Raw genomic sequence first — 16,166 nt, forward strand, 5'->3', positions numbered from 1 at the left:
AAAAACTAGCGACAACTGAATTGCCTGATGGAATCGCGCGCTTACAGCGGCCCGACCAACTTCGGCTGGGAGGGGCTCGTCTCTACCAGACTAACTACGCCAGCTATAGGGAGAATATTTGCCAGGGAAGTTTGGCCACCAGAGGGTTTCATTTGCAAGCGAATTATTGACCCTACCGTGGACTGACTCCAGTGGCCAATTATTCTTTTTTTGCCGAATTCTACGATCCCTACGCCCGTAGGAAGGCCTGTCGGAGGCTAGTTATAGGCAATGAGGGGCGAGTCTGAGGAGCTCGTGTGTTTTCAACTTCTCACCCTGCAGATCTTCCGATACGATGCTCCTCGCGCCGTCTGCGATCTGCCCAGCCATGCCCGACAAAAGGCCGTCCACATCCCCGTCAGACTGGATCACATCCTGAGGGACAAATAAAGACACCATGCTGTTTTAGTTATATTCATCTGAAGTACTGCCAGTAGGTACTCATCTGAGTAATGAGGCTGTCGTAGTGCCTTTTAACGTGCTTGCTGCACCTCCTCGATCACGGAACCCCATCTTACGTCCCTTCCGAATATTAGGAATAGAAAACACATCATATATGTTTATTGTCCAAAAAACAGTTGCAACAAAATTAGGACTCGAACTTGTGGAACTACATAGCTTACCTCCGCGCTCCAGTAGGTGTTACAAGTGCGAATTGGCATCGCGTCCCCTGAGGAGTTTCTGAAAAGTCAAATTCATGGAAGTCAATTTTCTCTTAACGGCATAAATAGTTAGTAATAAGCTATGTATATGCTTCAGATGTCAAATGAAATAAGCAATTTCTTCTTTTACTATTTTGTACCAGCCTTTCGCTTGAAGTTTGAAATGTTTTAATCAAGAAGTAAAATGACAAGGGGGTCCTCACCTTTTGAAGACAGCTGTCGGCACCATGGAATGTCCGTACCGCATGGCCGCAGCCGTGAACACGTTAGACGGAGACGGGTCCACGAAACGGTTATATCCTTACAGAACAAACAAGGCCGTGAATAATTCCATCAGTTTGGTGAATGACTGAATAGCAAGGTTCTTTTATTCATAACCAAGTATTTACAAAGAGCCGACGTTTCGAAAACTGAACCCGTCAGTATTGCCCTGATGAAGATGACAGACAGTCATCAAAACGTTTGCTCTTTGTAAATACTTGGTTGTGAATAAAAGAACCTTGCTACTTAAACAAGGTTATAGTTTCTATGTATGTTAGTTGCACTTCCTAACTAAGTTACGGACGAGTTACTAGAGTTGCGCCTTCACTGGTAAGATCTTTTCTGCGTCATGATTCATCAAAATCACTCCATCGTCTTTTGCCATTTTCCACTTTACTGCTCCATTGACAACCTAAAGGAGCCACAACACTGTAGCAATCTAGAAGTTTGTTTTACTTGAAGATATTTCCGCCATAGACTGAATGACCATGACCATAACATAGCCCGAAGAACGCACCTGTTCGATATGAAATGTTGCAAGCCTATCTTACCCGTGTATTGTTCCACGGTATCGTTGATAAAAGCCGGAAGCCATTCGTATAGAACGACGTTCTGAAGAAAGAATAAGCATTGTAAGAATATGCATGTGCACATATATCGCTCGTTCTCATATAAATGTACACATTTTGTAATCTCCGTTACCGTTAGAAGTAAGACGTTCCTGACATTAAGATATGCCACATATAAGGTACCAAACTGCCGTTTTTAAAAGCTAGAAAAGTTTTAAGTCGTCATAAAAACTACAGTTTGACATCTTATATGTGGCATATCCTAATGCCAGGAACGTCTTATTTCAATCGGTAACGGAGATTACGAAATGTGTACATTTAAATGAGAACGAGCGATATACCCTATAGCTACTCCCGTCAAGCATTCCGTAACTGATCATGATAATGCATGATGAAAATGAAGCAATTTTGATCAAAAAAATATGCTCAATATACCCAAGGCCATATATGGGACAACTTGAAAAACTTCCAACGTTTTGTACAGTGTTTTACTTCTCTGCTCAGTAATGTATGTTCTTGTATTTGGTCTTCGTTTTATATTCATTCAGCCTTTGCATTTATGTTAAGCTTCAACATGGCCATGGGCTTTGTAAACTTGGCTGCGTCATCACTTTGTCTTTGTGCCTTGCTTATTTTCAATGTACAAACATGATGAACGGACTATAATGACCTACGAAATAATGTTGGGTTGTTACCTGGTAGGTAGCCAAAACCCATCGTTTTGCCTGTTGGAACAACTCTTCGTCCGTCCAGTCCGGGTGTTGCGTTTGGAGGCGGTCTGCCCAGTGGTTGTGCCAGCGGTTCCACACTGTACTCACCGCCAACAGGAACGGGTTCTCGTTCCCTCGCACGTTCCCAAGGGCTGCAAGGTGAAAAATAGCCGCCAGGTGTCTCTTACATTTGTACACGCAATTGGTAGAAGTTGGTTACAATGAATTTGTTCTACTCTTGTATTTTCAAAAACATTATACTTAAAATGCCAAGTGTGGTTGAAGTGATGACTGAAGTAAATACTGTAATCACTTCCAATCCATCCATGGATCTGGAATGCTTGTCATTGCAGTGATTGATTGGCCGAGAGCTCAGTGTGGGCAATCGTTCTTTTCACGAATACTGTGCTTTTCACTTACGGCACGGTCACCTTTTGGTCGTCATGATGCCGTCTCCATATTTTGATATCGTTGAATCAGTTTCAAGTAGACTCTATGCCACAACTAGCCTCCGACAAGGATCTAAGTCAGTTATTACGAGACAGCTGAATTTTGTAGACACGTAGTTTAAGTTGGCATGATGATCGTACAACTAATGTGACGGGACCCTTAGTGTCTGTTGGTCGATTTAGAGAAAATACCCCCTGTGGTCCATCGGCAGTACTGTAGCTACCCTATGGTGATGACGTTGTCCAAGTTCTACTTAGTATTTCCACCAACCAACACACGACATCGCGAGACAATTTTCGCCCAGCATGGGATGTAAATGCCGTCACGCCCGTAGAGGGGGATTTGAAGAATTTGCCCATGTTATCTCTGTTTAATACAATGAATGGACATAAAGCTGCTCTATAAACCACACTGCAGAGCAGACCGCCATCGACACACCTTCCATCGTACATTCTTCCTTTCGTGAGATTGTCATACGTGGATATGTTACTATTACATGTTATTTCTTACCTGTACTGAGAAAGTACACATAGAAGGTCCCTTTTATGTGATTTTGTGTCCCTTGTTTTGCCGATAAAAGATAGGTTGTTTTAGTTTTTTGCCCGAAGAACGAGCAAGGGAATATACAATTTCATGTCAAGAGAATGTGGCTTGAGGTCCACTTGGTGGACCATCAAGAATCCTGATCAAAGACAGTGGGTTCCAGCCCCAATGTTACACAGAAGCTTTATCTATTCACATAGGAGACCGAAACAGCTCCCATCGCGCAGGCATCTCTGCACCAGCCACTTTCCGTCAGGTGATTTTGTCAGAATGATGCATTACCGTCCCTAATGCACGTCAATCAAAAAATGCTTCTTGGGACGCGCGGCCCCACGCATCGATTTTCCAGGAAGTTCGTGCCGCATTACAAATACAGGTCAACGACCCTCCTCAGACGGCAATGCACTCTCGCTCATTACACATTCATCATCATCAGGTCGACGACATGTGTGTCCGCTGGGTTCTGCGCGGTCGGGAACGGTACTCACGTGAATATTTATGCCTTGCATGGTTTTGTATCCCAAAATGAGGTCATTGACCGCCATTCATACATACTACACGCATGAACAGGACAATCACCCCCACCAAAGGTAACTCTCGGTCATTAGAGGATGTTGCCTTCCCCCCTACTGTTCGCTAGAGTAGCACTTGGGGTCGATGACCTTGCAAAGGACTGTGGGTGATAGGTGTGCCTTTGCACGTTTTACCGATTGACGTTTTGATATCCGCAGCTTTTCTCTCATCACAAATGTCTAGCTTGTCTCAAACTTGTTTTTACTAGCCAAAGGATTTAAGCTGGCTTTGAATAACTATATTGCAACATTAAGCCTTCAATGTCCAACGTGTTGCTTTAGTAATGAGATGTTCTCACGAAGCGGCCTAGATACGGGCTCAGTTTAGCCCCCCGGGCCGGTGACCCACATTGGGGGGATCATGATCAGCACTGCTGCGAAGTATCGATCGTTTTCACTCCATGTTCACACCTGAGAGGAGCATGGTTTGGGAGAGAACGTGTGGCCAGTATCACACAGCAGTTCTTTTTACCACCAAGAATGTTAACAGCATTACGATACGGACTGCCAAACTAGCCTGTGACTATTACAAATGTGATATACCATGATGCCGTTAGAAAATACCCGGGCAAGGAAAATGATAGTGCGTGAAGATTTGGTACGGCTAAGGTCTTAAACGTTATAAAACGACAACGATACTTCAATATATACTGTATAATATATCAATGTTGGAAAGATAGCACATTTGCATCTTGAGTGCATGCTCCGCGGGGTATGGTAATAAACAGGGAGTGATTTCACGGTTAGCGCGCGCCTTCTGCGATGTGGAATTAGCATTCGGGAGACGATGTGACGGGAAGTGTGAAGGACCCACAGAGACTTCTGAGTATGTGCAGAAACTGGATGAAATTGAAGCGTCACATCTTATATGTGGCGGCAAAATCTTAACAATGGTATTGAGATTACTTAAAAGGAAAGGTAGACCACTATTTTGAATTTCAAATAATTTTGCTGCCACACCGAAGATGTAATAATATGCAAATAAGCTCGATTTCACGCTTTTTTGCGTTTTCGTCGTTTATTCATAACCGGAAATGTGACAAAATGACGGGAATATGTTGGAAATAAGTTACAAATAAGTTACGAATGTGAATCTGAATGTAGATTTTTCAAATTCTTAATATTTGTAGTTTTTGTCCCCCAATTCTACAATACGTCCCTTTAACGTTAATGTTATAGGTCTTATACTTATAGGTTCTGATTGGCTTGAAATAAAAGCTGCATTTCAACTGATCATGAGAGGTTTGCCTTGATCAGTTTACTTTCTGCGCAGTACCACCTGTCAGCTGTGATTGATGCTCTATCACTTAAAAGCTTCGGCGGAACATTTGGCTGACGTCCATGGCCCATAATATTCGATTTTAAACAAGGCCGACGCCCACTTTAATACTGATATCAGCGCTTGCGCATGCACAAGCCGTACACAGCGTTAACCCAGGGGCGTTGTTGTCCCGATACTGGGGACGACGAACGAGTTTAATGCGCGAAGGATACCCGGGCGAATTCTCATGACCCCGAATAGAAGGCGAAGGCTGTTGGAGGTCGTTGAAGGGTAGTGACACAAGCAAAATGCATGTCGGGACATCGCGGGGCATGTCGGGACAACAAAGATCCCGGATGTTGAAGCGTTGTTCACTGGCAATCTCTGTGCATTTCTTAGCATTAGAAACAAGGCTATTCAACACTTGGGGTGGGATAGTGGAGCGACAAGTGATTTTCTAGTGTATAAAGGTACTTGTATCACAGTGTTAGCGCCATTGGGTGTCAATTGTTTACTGATGTTCTAGCTAGAAAACAAAGAGTGTTTAGCTTATGACCTTATTCCGTGTACCTATCCGTGACGATTGTTGCAGAGCTTCTCTTGCTCTCAGTAGAAATGTTACATGGCTGCAAACAAGAGAAGCCTAGTATCTACCAGAATATCTACGCCGGCTATAGGGAGAATATTTGCCAGGGTTTCACTTGCTAGGATTGCAGATTAGACCCTCTCTCCGTCGCCGACTCCCTTGGCATACAATTCACTATATTTGGCCAATTTCTACTATTTTCCCAGCGATCCGCTGGACCTGGTAGAGGCTAAGAGAAGCCTACAGCAGTCGCCACGGCTACCGTGTAAAGAAGTTTGAATAGCCCTACTTTCGTCTTACCGTAAAGATTGTTCGGCTTTTGAATTTTCTGGTACTTGGGAGACGGTAAGTTCTGCATGGGGAGGCCCATGACATTCATGTCCGGTAGCCTCCCACCATGGCTGGTTCGAAGGCTCCCGTTGACGAAAGAACGCAACCTGTCCTGCCATGCCTCTGACACTCCATAGATGGCGCTGCCGTCGAGCCAAGGCGTTGCTGCATTCACCTGTTAGGATGGCGGGGTGACAACGCCTGACATCAAACACATGTCAATAAAGAGTGTGATATTTGAACTTTATAACTATCGCTAGTATAAATCTATTGAATTCTAGGGCTAGCATTCCTTCTCTGTGAACAAGACACATTTTTCTTTGCTGAAGTTCATGAGCCAGTGTTGCCATGGAAAATTTTATCACAAGACAATAAAACACGTTTTCATCAGTATGAGGCTGAAACTGTAACTTTAACTCTTGTGCGAACTTCTTTTCATTCATGTTGAATGTGTACCAAAGCATCCACATTTTGCCGTAGAAGATGCTAAGGGTACAGACAATCACCTGTTGTCGGGGATTATTGGCAGACGTTCCCGTCCCATCTCTGTAGACAGCCCTCTGGAAGGGCATGATCTTCTCCGTGCGGTCGGACTCCGCGGAGTTGTAGAGGGGGTCGCCTGGCTGCAGGGCTATGTTGCTATACTCCGCGGGGCAGGCGATGCCACGAACGTCCGCAATGTCATCCACAACATGCTGACCTACATTTGGAAACCGATTCTCATTATTTACAATGCCCAGCGCACAACCCTAGACTTTACAGGTTCTTAGGACACGCCAAAATCTCACATCATTTTCAGACAATGATACAACAACATGTAAACCTTACTTTTACTCCGAAGCGGCCCCCCCCCCCCCCAAACTCATCGGATGTACCTCTGTCCCGTGTAATGTGTCCTGTTAACGACTTTGACATTGGGTGGGGGCCGGACCTGCGCTAGCACAATTTCCCATTTTTTTGTACATCGTACTTGTACTTCTGTTAGTACATCGCGTTTCTTGTATTTTGTCTACACTTAGTATTTATTGGCGACGCTTAAGTGGCGAGCCAAAGGGTATAGTATTGTGTGCAGTTTGCAACAATTCTAGGAATCACACAGGCATTTGTCCAAAGGCATTTTAAGCCAATGAGAATGTTTGGAATGTTAGTCAGCAGTGCAATGGAGAGAATGCAGGTCACGCAGCCCCCCTGGGGACATTCCTTGTTTGGAATGTTAGTCAGCAGTGCAAAGGAAAGAATGCGGGTCATGCAGCCCCCCTGGGGACATTCCTTGTTTGGAATGTTAGTCAGCAGTGCAAAGGAAAGAATGCGGGTCATGCAGCCCCCCTGGGGACATTCCTTGTTTGGAATGTTAGTCAGCAGTGCAAAGGAAAGAATGCGGGTCATGCAGCCCCCCTGGGGACATTCCTTGTTTGGAATGTTAGTCAGCAGTGCAAAGGAAAGAATGCGGGTCATGCAGCCCCCCTGGGGACATTCCTTGTTTGGAATGTTAGTCAGCAGTGCAAAGGAAAGAATGCGGGTCATGCAGCCCCCTGGGGACATTCCTTGTTTGGAATGTTAGTCAGCAGTGCAAAGGAAAGAATGCGGGTCATGCAGCCCCCCTGGGGACATTCCTTGTTTGGAATGTTAGTCAGCAGTGCAAAGGAAAGAATGCGGGTCATGCAGCCCCCCTGGGGACATTCCTTGTTTAGAATGTTAGTCAGCAGTGCAAAGGAGATCCGAGAGAATGCGGGTCATGCAGCCCCCCTGGGGACATTCCTCCAAGAAAATCTAGACAGGCAGCCACATCTGCCAAACAGATGTGACAGGCTTATGACTGACATGACCACTCAGATCTAACGTTGGGTAACATAAATTCGGGATTTTTCCGATAATGGTTGACGGAAATCAATCTAGCAGAACAATAAACCATCCTTTTTTTCTATAATTCTGTCAGTATCATGTACTATCTTTGCACTAATCATATATATGGTAGATTTTGTCTCTAGTCGTGCTGACACCATATGCATAATATTTCAACTTGAAACTACCGTCCGCCGCACGCACAATAACGGTGCTGTCGGACAGGGGGGCACATTAATTCGGGAGAGAAGATTCGTCTTGAATATCTTACCGCTAATCACATTTTATACAGCAGCTATTCGTTCCATCCTTGGCTTGAGGAGAGTGCTATGGATATAGACGTGTCCAAGTAAAAAAAATACACGAAAAAACGACCGTATCGCACACATCAGGCCAGTTCGGGAACAACCCGTGTGTTGAGTCGGTAGAACTTCACTCAAAGTCGGCCCATCGTCATCATCGGGCAACGTGTAACGTTACATTATTCATGGCAAGTTAGCTGGATGCCGTAGCAATGGTAATACTACTATGTCCATGTGTTCCTTGTTGTGTTAGGAGCAAACTTTGAGGAAAATATCTTCCTCAGTCCACTTTCACACGCAGCATTTAGACAAAAAAGTGTTCCTCACAAACCTTTGTCGTCTGCTTGACAACAGGATTCTGGTTAACAATATGGCGGCGGGAAAATACACGTGCCGTAGGTTGTAGCAACAGAGAGGAGTTTTGATGATTGATCACACTTAGAATCCAGTTGCAGGTTAGCAAAAGAGATTGTAATAAGTTGTCTTGTAAATGATTGTGTTTAGCAGGAAGCGGATGTGACATTTTTCTTATAAACCAGCCGACAACCATGTTGTGTAATTCTCCCACGAAGCCCCCAAACTGTGACAATAAGGGACGGAGAGTTTTTGACCTCGTCGCCTTATAATCCATGCTTATCGAAGCTTTTCAGACAGTGTTCTGAATACGTAAGTCTGCCAGGTTTGCATTTCTAGCGGTATTACTTATGTTGCATCTAGCACATATCCCTAAATACCCCGTTTTCGAAAAATCCCGAATTTAAGTACCCCGCGAATTTATGTTACCCAACGTTACAGGTAGAGCACAGCCATCTGTCCTATTGCTGTTTGAAATCGACATACATGACCAAAGTTGGTTAATGCACCTCTCTCCCTTGAGGCAGAGGTGCGTTAACCAACCTGGGATCTGGTCTCAGACAATGGGGAGCCAGACTTTCTGCCCTCTCAGAATGGCAATGGCAATGTCTTTTTCTCATTGCCAATCTTGCTTTATTTTGCATAGTATTTATTTTGTGTTTATGTTAAGTGATGGCGTCAAAATAAGTTTTGTGATTTCGAGTGCTTTGTCCATGTATTATGTACATAATTTCAATTTTTAAAAAATGCTGACCTACGGAAAACGTGTTGAGTAGGCGATGGATTAACATGTCACAAAGGGCGTAGGCTGCTGCAGACAGGTTAATTGTATTGTTTGGGCATTTATTGCTAAGGTTGATTAATACTAATGGCTCTTATCAACTACCCTTTGGAACTACAATCTTTGTACGTGGACTTGAGCACGTAAGCCAATTTGTATTACATCATTTACTTCCATGTAGGTGTGGAAGTAGGTCAAGTAGCAGCCTTACAGTTGAACTCCAGTTGGTTGCAATTAGTCGGTGCCTACTGGGATGGGCATCTCAGTTGGGGCTGCACCTGTCTTTCGGAAGGGACGTAAAACGGGGGTCCCTCGAACACGCGTAAGGATCCTAAAGCGGACGGGCTAGCAACCCGTCCCTGTAATACTTTATATACCATGCTACAGAAACAGCACGAACATTTACTGACCTATAGCTATGTGCCACTAGGCACTACAAGGTGAACAACAACACTGCAATGTTTAGTACTACTAAACAGTAGTGGTAAGCAAAGAAGTTAGAATAAATGGATTGACAGGTCACAGTTGGCCATACGTTTAAGTGCTAAAATACTTGTAATACTGTGTTGTTGATTGTGCGTAATTCAGATGTAAACGTACGGATTAAATGATCACTTTGGTATGAACGATAACTTTTTTGATTCAGATCGGGTCGTGAGAAACTCGCCGTTCAAACGCCCGTTATCACAATGATCAGTACTAGTAAGTGTGTATAAAGGAATGTGCAATGACCCAGTATATCATACATGCCTTATATATATTTGGGTAAGATATACTCTATACGTAGCATTGTATTGTATAAACTGTTTGCATAGCAACACATAGCGTCGGTTCTATTTGACCCATGCACCAGTTTCCATCAGTCCTCGCCATGAGTCGGTTGAAAACAGCTCACTGCCTTTATGACCACTACACGGGAATGGGACCTTTAGTCTGAATGCTGTATCTACCTTTTCTGCCTTTTCTAAACAAACTAAAAGGTGGATGAACAGAACGATATAAATTCCACCACTCCCTTTTCGAAAAAAATATCTCTTGGTAACCGTATCATAGCTGAGGAGCACGCCCAAAGGGACTATAGAAGATGAATATCGTTGGATAGGCTGAATGAGCTTCTCCATAACAAATCTGAACTCTTACCGAAGAAAACACAGAGGACGGTCCGACCACTGTCCGTGGCGGTGTTGGTCAGATGTTTGACCAAGACCTGGCTGACCAGACGAGGGTTCGGGCGGTCGGGGCCGGCCGGTCTGTAGGCGTCATCACTGTAGGCTGGCGGGAGGTCTCGGGACAGGGGCATTCCTGTAAACAAGAAATCAAAGACTCTCACACCACCGTGAAATATTCAGAGTTTTTGTGAATTTCTGCTTTTATTCATTTCATTGTGAATTTCTCGCTGATTGTGCCTATGCATTTTTCTGCCTATGCAACTTATTAACTAGACTGGACCCCTGCCAAGCTAACTATCCCATCTTGGGGGAGCAACATTGGCCCCGGGCCAAGCCAACGTGGCCACCCTGAGAGGCTCCAGGTACACCATTTTCCGCCTCACATCCTGTCACTCTACAACATTGAAAAAACTGCGGACACACACAACGACGAACAAACAAAGAAACACGCGACCTAAAAACAATACCTTCGTTTTCACGGGGGTACAAATGGGGACAATTTTATCATTTAAATTTCATTTCATATACGGAGAACTTAATTGCACGACAGTTGTACACGGTACAATGTATGGCAACAACTATTGCCATATTGCCACAGCAACAACATTATATCCCCCCCCCCCCCCCCATACAGGGTATAGGGAGGGAAATCTAATGATTTGATGCAGGATTGGTACTTACCGGTAGATCCATAGTCCGGGTGAGCGACGTTGTTGTACCAGCCGTCACACAGTGGCATCTCCACATGGCCTGCTTCGGCTGTGTGTGAGGATAAGATGAAGGGAAGATGAGATGAAGGGATGATATAATAGGTGGTATTTCTGAACAAATAAAGCGTCATGGGGTACATTTTTCTCTTTAGATAAAATCTAGTTATGAGAGGAGGTTAGGAAAAATTATAACTTGAGCAAGATTGACAGAAAGAATATACTACGGAAGATGAATTGCATTATAACTTATATGTTGATATTATGTTCTGATTAATTTCTAGTAACGTTACATGTAGGTATTACATTGTGTTCTGTTGCCATTCATCTCTTGTACTGCCATGTGTCACAATTGAATGTACTGTATCACATTGCACAATACAATAGTGTATTGTATTGTATTGTTGTTAATACAAAATCGTCTGCTATTTTCGTCTTGAGTTCTTATTCAGTTTTTTTTTTATTTCACTTGCTAACATTTAAAAGATAATTGATATAATAACCCACTACATAAACAGATCAAATCAACAAAGTGTCAATTTGAGTTACAAACACGAGGAAATGAATAGGGAGAAAAGAGGTGCACTTTCAAAATAGGGTCTCATAAGGAAAGAAAACAGTCTAGTTGATTTTAGATGACGTTATAATCCGAGTACTAGTAACATGTAACTAGTAACAAGTGTCATGTGATATTCAACAATCCGATCTGGGACTCACTTAAACTTATAATGATTCCGACAAGCTTTCCGCACTATCCCACTATGCTTAGCAAAAAGCACCAATGCATTTTAGTAACTGGTGGGGGGTTCTAGAGCTACAAGTCCCACAATGCTCATGTTACATTCTTACGCCTTGGAAACGTTACGAAAGACGACAAAGTGGCTTAAGTGCCTTCAACCCTTAAACTACAAGTACCACTCTATTTCATTCGATGGCTCTCTCTACCACCATCGATGACGTGGTTTCCATTTCATGTTCATCAAAATTACGAACGAAGTCTCCCCTGTATCAACATTACTATGCTTTGTAAACACGAGGGTTGGTTTTTTCAGCCACTCCTAGTCTAAATATAGGAAAGATATCCTACTGAGAGTCGACAAGTCTTTTTGTCCCTTTATTCACTCATACCGACGAATCATTCTGCTGTTTAGAAGTGAAAGCATTTTGATGTCCTTATATCAGAGTACACACCTTAACGACGGTTCTAGACTAAGCGATCTCCAAGGAGATGTTGGCAGGAAGCATTCTCACTGCTATGCCGTTTCTCCGGTAGTTTTACCACTTTTGTTCTGCATTTATCTAAGGAACTTCGACAGTGAGATTTGCAGAAGATGTATGTACTCCAAGATCGCTGTCCCGGCTGATATTGTCTCAAGATACATGATAGCGCAATTGTCTTCACCGCCATTGATGCTTTCAAGAAACAAGACTTGACTATTACTTTGCTGAAGACGTAGAATCCATAAGTGTACACCCACAGACGTAACGAGGTGGGTTTGGTTTGGTGGTCAGGGACTTTGAGACCAGAGCGTCAATCAAGACCGTAGCGTCAAGACAAAGAATTCCAACCCCAACTTTTTTCAAAGGTCTTTTAAAAGAAATACTGTAGATGCAATTATAGACATTAATTGTTAGCGCCACCTCTATACAAAATTAAGTGAGCTTAAACGAATACAAAATGGAGTCGAGATCAAGACAAACTTATCTAATATGTGTGCAATAAAACAAGACAGTGCGACACATGCACAACTATCTCAAGAATGCCCTCAGTTCGCGATCATATGCGACAAACGTAGCCAGGCCCTTACTGAAAAGTTGAAAGGACGGCTAGACGTCATGTACAGGTTCATTGTACCATGGAAATTTTACGAGTGCCTTTGGGCAAGATCCAATTAACACTGGACCCTTTGCAGTAGCATAGATTCAGGTGAGTGGCATCGAAAGTGCTATCTTTTTTAATCCTTGTCGGCGGTTGGTTGTGTCATAGCATGCTTTAAAATCGTACAACATAAAAATCGCACGACGTCCCACTACGAATGTGACCGTGCATTCAGCTAAACTGGTTCAGACGGTACCCAGACCACACTTAAAAGCTGCTTTCCAGAGGCCCGATTTACAGAAGGAAAATTGCTGGACGCACGACAACAGCGTATGACAGCGGTCGTATGCCAGTTTCTTTTTACAAACACCGACAGGAAGAGTTCTGAGACGCTGCACCCAGCACTGTTGTGACCTTTGACAGCGCACGACTTTCAAAATGGCGCGTGTACTTGTGGCCATTGCTTAATCATCTAAACTCAAGGCCAGATCGAAATGTCAATTTGGTGGCATGAGCGTACAGGGAGAATACATCGGTTCGGATCCTACTTTCGATGACCACAAATGGTACAAAACATCACGAAAAATCCCGGATGACAAAAGCTATATTTTCCTGCAGATCTGCGACGACCTGCGACGACCGATTTAGACTAACGTGCCTCGTGCACGACTGGTTCGGGATCACCGTTTCCTTTTTTACGACTTTCAAAATGGCGCGTGTACTTGTGGCCATTGCTTAATTATCTAAACTCAAGGCCAGATCGAACTGTCAATTTGTAGGCATGAGCGTACAGGGAGAATACATCGGTTCGGATCCTACTTTCGATGACCACAAATGGTACAAAACATCACGAAAGATTCCGGATGACAAAAGCTATATTTTCCTGCAGATCTGCGACGACCTGGTCCTGTGATTGAAGTGCAATTGAAACACGCGAATGCGCGACGGAAAGGGGCGCCTACAACAGCGTCCGATTTAGGCCCGACCGATTTAGACTAACGTGCCTTGCACCGTGCCAGTGACACACATTTTGAAAGCCGTGCGCTGTCAAATGTCGCGACGTCACAACAGTGTGTGGGGTGCGGCGTCCCAGGACAGTCTCCCTGTCGATGTGTGTAAAAAAAGGAACTGGCACACGAATGCTGTCGTGCCAAACAAGATAACATAACAAACAGTATCTGTTCACGTTCAAACAATGCCTTTTGTCTTACTGAACTTTCCCAAAAGAGGAATGCTAATTGCCTGCCACTGAATTATCAACGACCATCAATCCATCATTTTTGCTGACAAGTTTGGAGTCTGACGAACAACATGGCAAGTCAAACAAGTATCGTATTCGTAACGAAGTTTTGGGTTGTGTTTGGCTTGTAGGATTTTTTCAACATTATAGAACACAATCCTACACGAAACATTAGGTAAAAACGCCATGAAGTGAAAAAAACCTCCCCTTTTTCGCCAGACATTTTTGACAGTTATTATGGCTGCAGGATCACAAGGTGAATCAGTCTCTCCCATGCCTCAGGCTTGTGCCAGCGCCATTGGACTTTTACTCAGAGACGTTTCCTTCTGTGAGTAATAGTGGTTCACTCCTTGACAAATGATAGCCCCCACCAGGCCTTTCTACGGGGGTAGAATTCGGCAAAAAGGAAATGATTGGCCAGGAGAGACAGTCCGTGGTAAGGTTGATCAATTCTTCCTCCGTTCAAACCCTATGGTAGAGTCAATTCCACATTACTGTGTGGGTGCTTGTCGCCTTTTGTTCAAACATTTCCAAAACTTTTGTAACAACCTAAGGGAGATAAGAAACTGTTTAGAACATTTTCCAACATTTAGTTGATGTTCTAAATAGTTCTGCTGTGTTCCAACATGTTAGACAAATTTCTAACATTGCACATGTTATTTGTATCATTTTCGAAACTGTTGCAACGTAGATTCATCATTTGTTCCTACATGTTCCAACATTATAAAAACATGGTGTAACTGGGTCAGGGCAATTCACACATCCTTTCAAATTATAGGGGATTAGGCCTAGGGTGCCATGCATTGACACCTCAAGACAAAAGTCGGCAAAAATGTGAAATCTAAAAATATACAGAGGCAGACAATAGAGTGCAATTAGCACCTACTCTTATGGGGGCGATAACCCAAAATCTACCATTTGAAAAATGATACAAATTGTATGAACATGTTCCAACAGTTAAACAATCACATAGATGCTTGAAAATTGTTCTAAATAAAGAAATATTTGAGGAATTATTTTCAAAATATTTCCAAAATATATAGCTAAGTTCAAACATGTTCAAACTTTCATTCTTAATTGTTTGAACAATTTAGAAGAATTTTGACTGAAATAGTCTTTTATCTAAAATTGTTCAAACTTATTAGCAATATTATCTAAAAACCCTCTCGGTGACATGGAATTGACTCTAGCCCCCCCCCCCCCGGCAAAATTATGGTCTACTTACTAAATTATAGCTACACCCCACAAGGGGCACTTTCCAGCTGTAAGCGTATGGCCGCACCACTCAAAACCCAGGACGTCCGTTCTAGCGCGCGACTGCTGAAGTTTACCTGCTGATTTCTTCAGTTACAAACAAGCTTTCATCAGTTTGACGCTTGAGATCAGTTGGGCTGGCTAAAAGAGAATTTCCCACGCTAATGGCGCTATAAACACACGTTCATGCAGCCTAGACATTTGACATGATCGAGGTGTCCACAGGCAAATTGAAGCCTATATAGAATAATGGATACTGCCACATACAATCATAGATATTGACATGTAGTCAAATTCACATTGATTCTACATTGGTGAGGTGTAATTAGAACCTTACCTGTGTGACAGGTATACTGGAGGAGAGTGCAGGTGAGATACGCCACAAAGCGTCCCGGCGTCGCCGTGGGCCTCATTTCTCCTCCCTCCGACACCACGGGAACGCTCGCTGACTTGGTAGACCGTACCAATGAAGTTTTGAGTATGACAGCTCCTTGCTTGTTTTAAGGCGTTTTCCTGTGGTCTTTGACCGTTCTGTAGTTCAGATTGCACCAACCTTAAGAACGCCTACCTCTAGCTGTCTGAGAACGGACTATTCCACACGGATAGCCAAGGGGTGCACGGGCCTGTCACTCTGTCCAATTTGTCATAATCATGTGTCGTGTGCCAATGAATACCCCCCTATCACACCATGCGTGGTTTGTTCGGGTTCCTTCTC

At 43.5% G+C, this 16,166-nt stretch overlaps 1 protein-coding gene across 1 annotated transcript in view; it reads right to left on the reverse strand.

The window, feature by feature from the left end:
* Positions 1–15,993, reverse strand: part of LOC136426945 (dual oxidase 1-like) — a 37,947-nt gene extending 21,954 nt beyond the window's left edge. Inside the window, exons 1-11 of the mRNA XM_066415664.1 lie at positions 15,789–15,993; positions 11,113–11,190; positions 10,403–10,564; positions 6,490–6,683; positions 5,954–6,158; positions 2,227–2,393; positions 1,514–1,574; positions 905–1,001; positions 663–720; positions 548–561; positions 315–439 (exon numbers count right to left, since the gene is read on the reverse strand). Coding sequence (XP_066271761.1) covers positions 315–439; positions 548–561; positions 663–720; positions 905–1,001; positions 1,514–1,574; positions 2,227–2,393; positions 5,954–6,158; positions 6,490–6,683; positions 10,403–10,564; positions 11,113–11,190; positions 15,789–15,864 — 1,237 coding nt within the window. The 5' untranslated portion in view covers positions 15,865–15,993. The remainder of the gene's footprint in view (positions 1–314; positions 440–547; positions 562–662; positions 721–904; positions 1,002–1,513; positions 1,575–2,226; positions 2,394–5,953; positions 6,159–6,489; positions 6,684–10,402; positions 10,565–11,112; positions 11,191–15,788) is intronic.
* Positions 15,994–16,166: the final 173 nt, after the last annotated feature.

Source organism: Branchiostoma lanceolatum, chromosome 2, assembly GCF_035083965.1.
Source record: "Branchiostoma lanceolatum isolate klBraLanc5 chromosome 2, klBraLanc5.hap2, whole genome shotgun sequence".
NCBI lineage: Eukaryota > Metazoa > Chordata > Leptocardii > Amphioxiformes > Branchiostomatidae > Branchiostoma > Branchiostoma lanceolatum.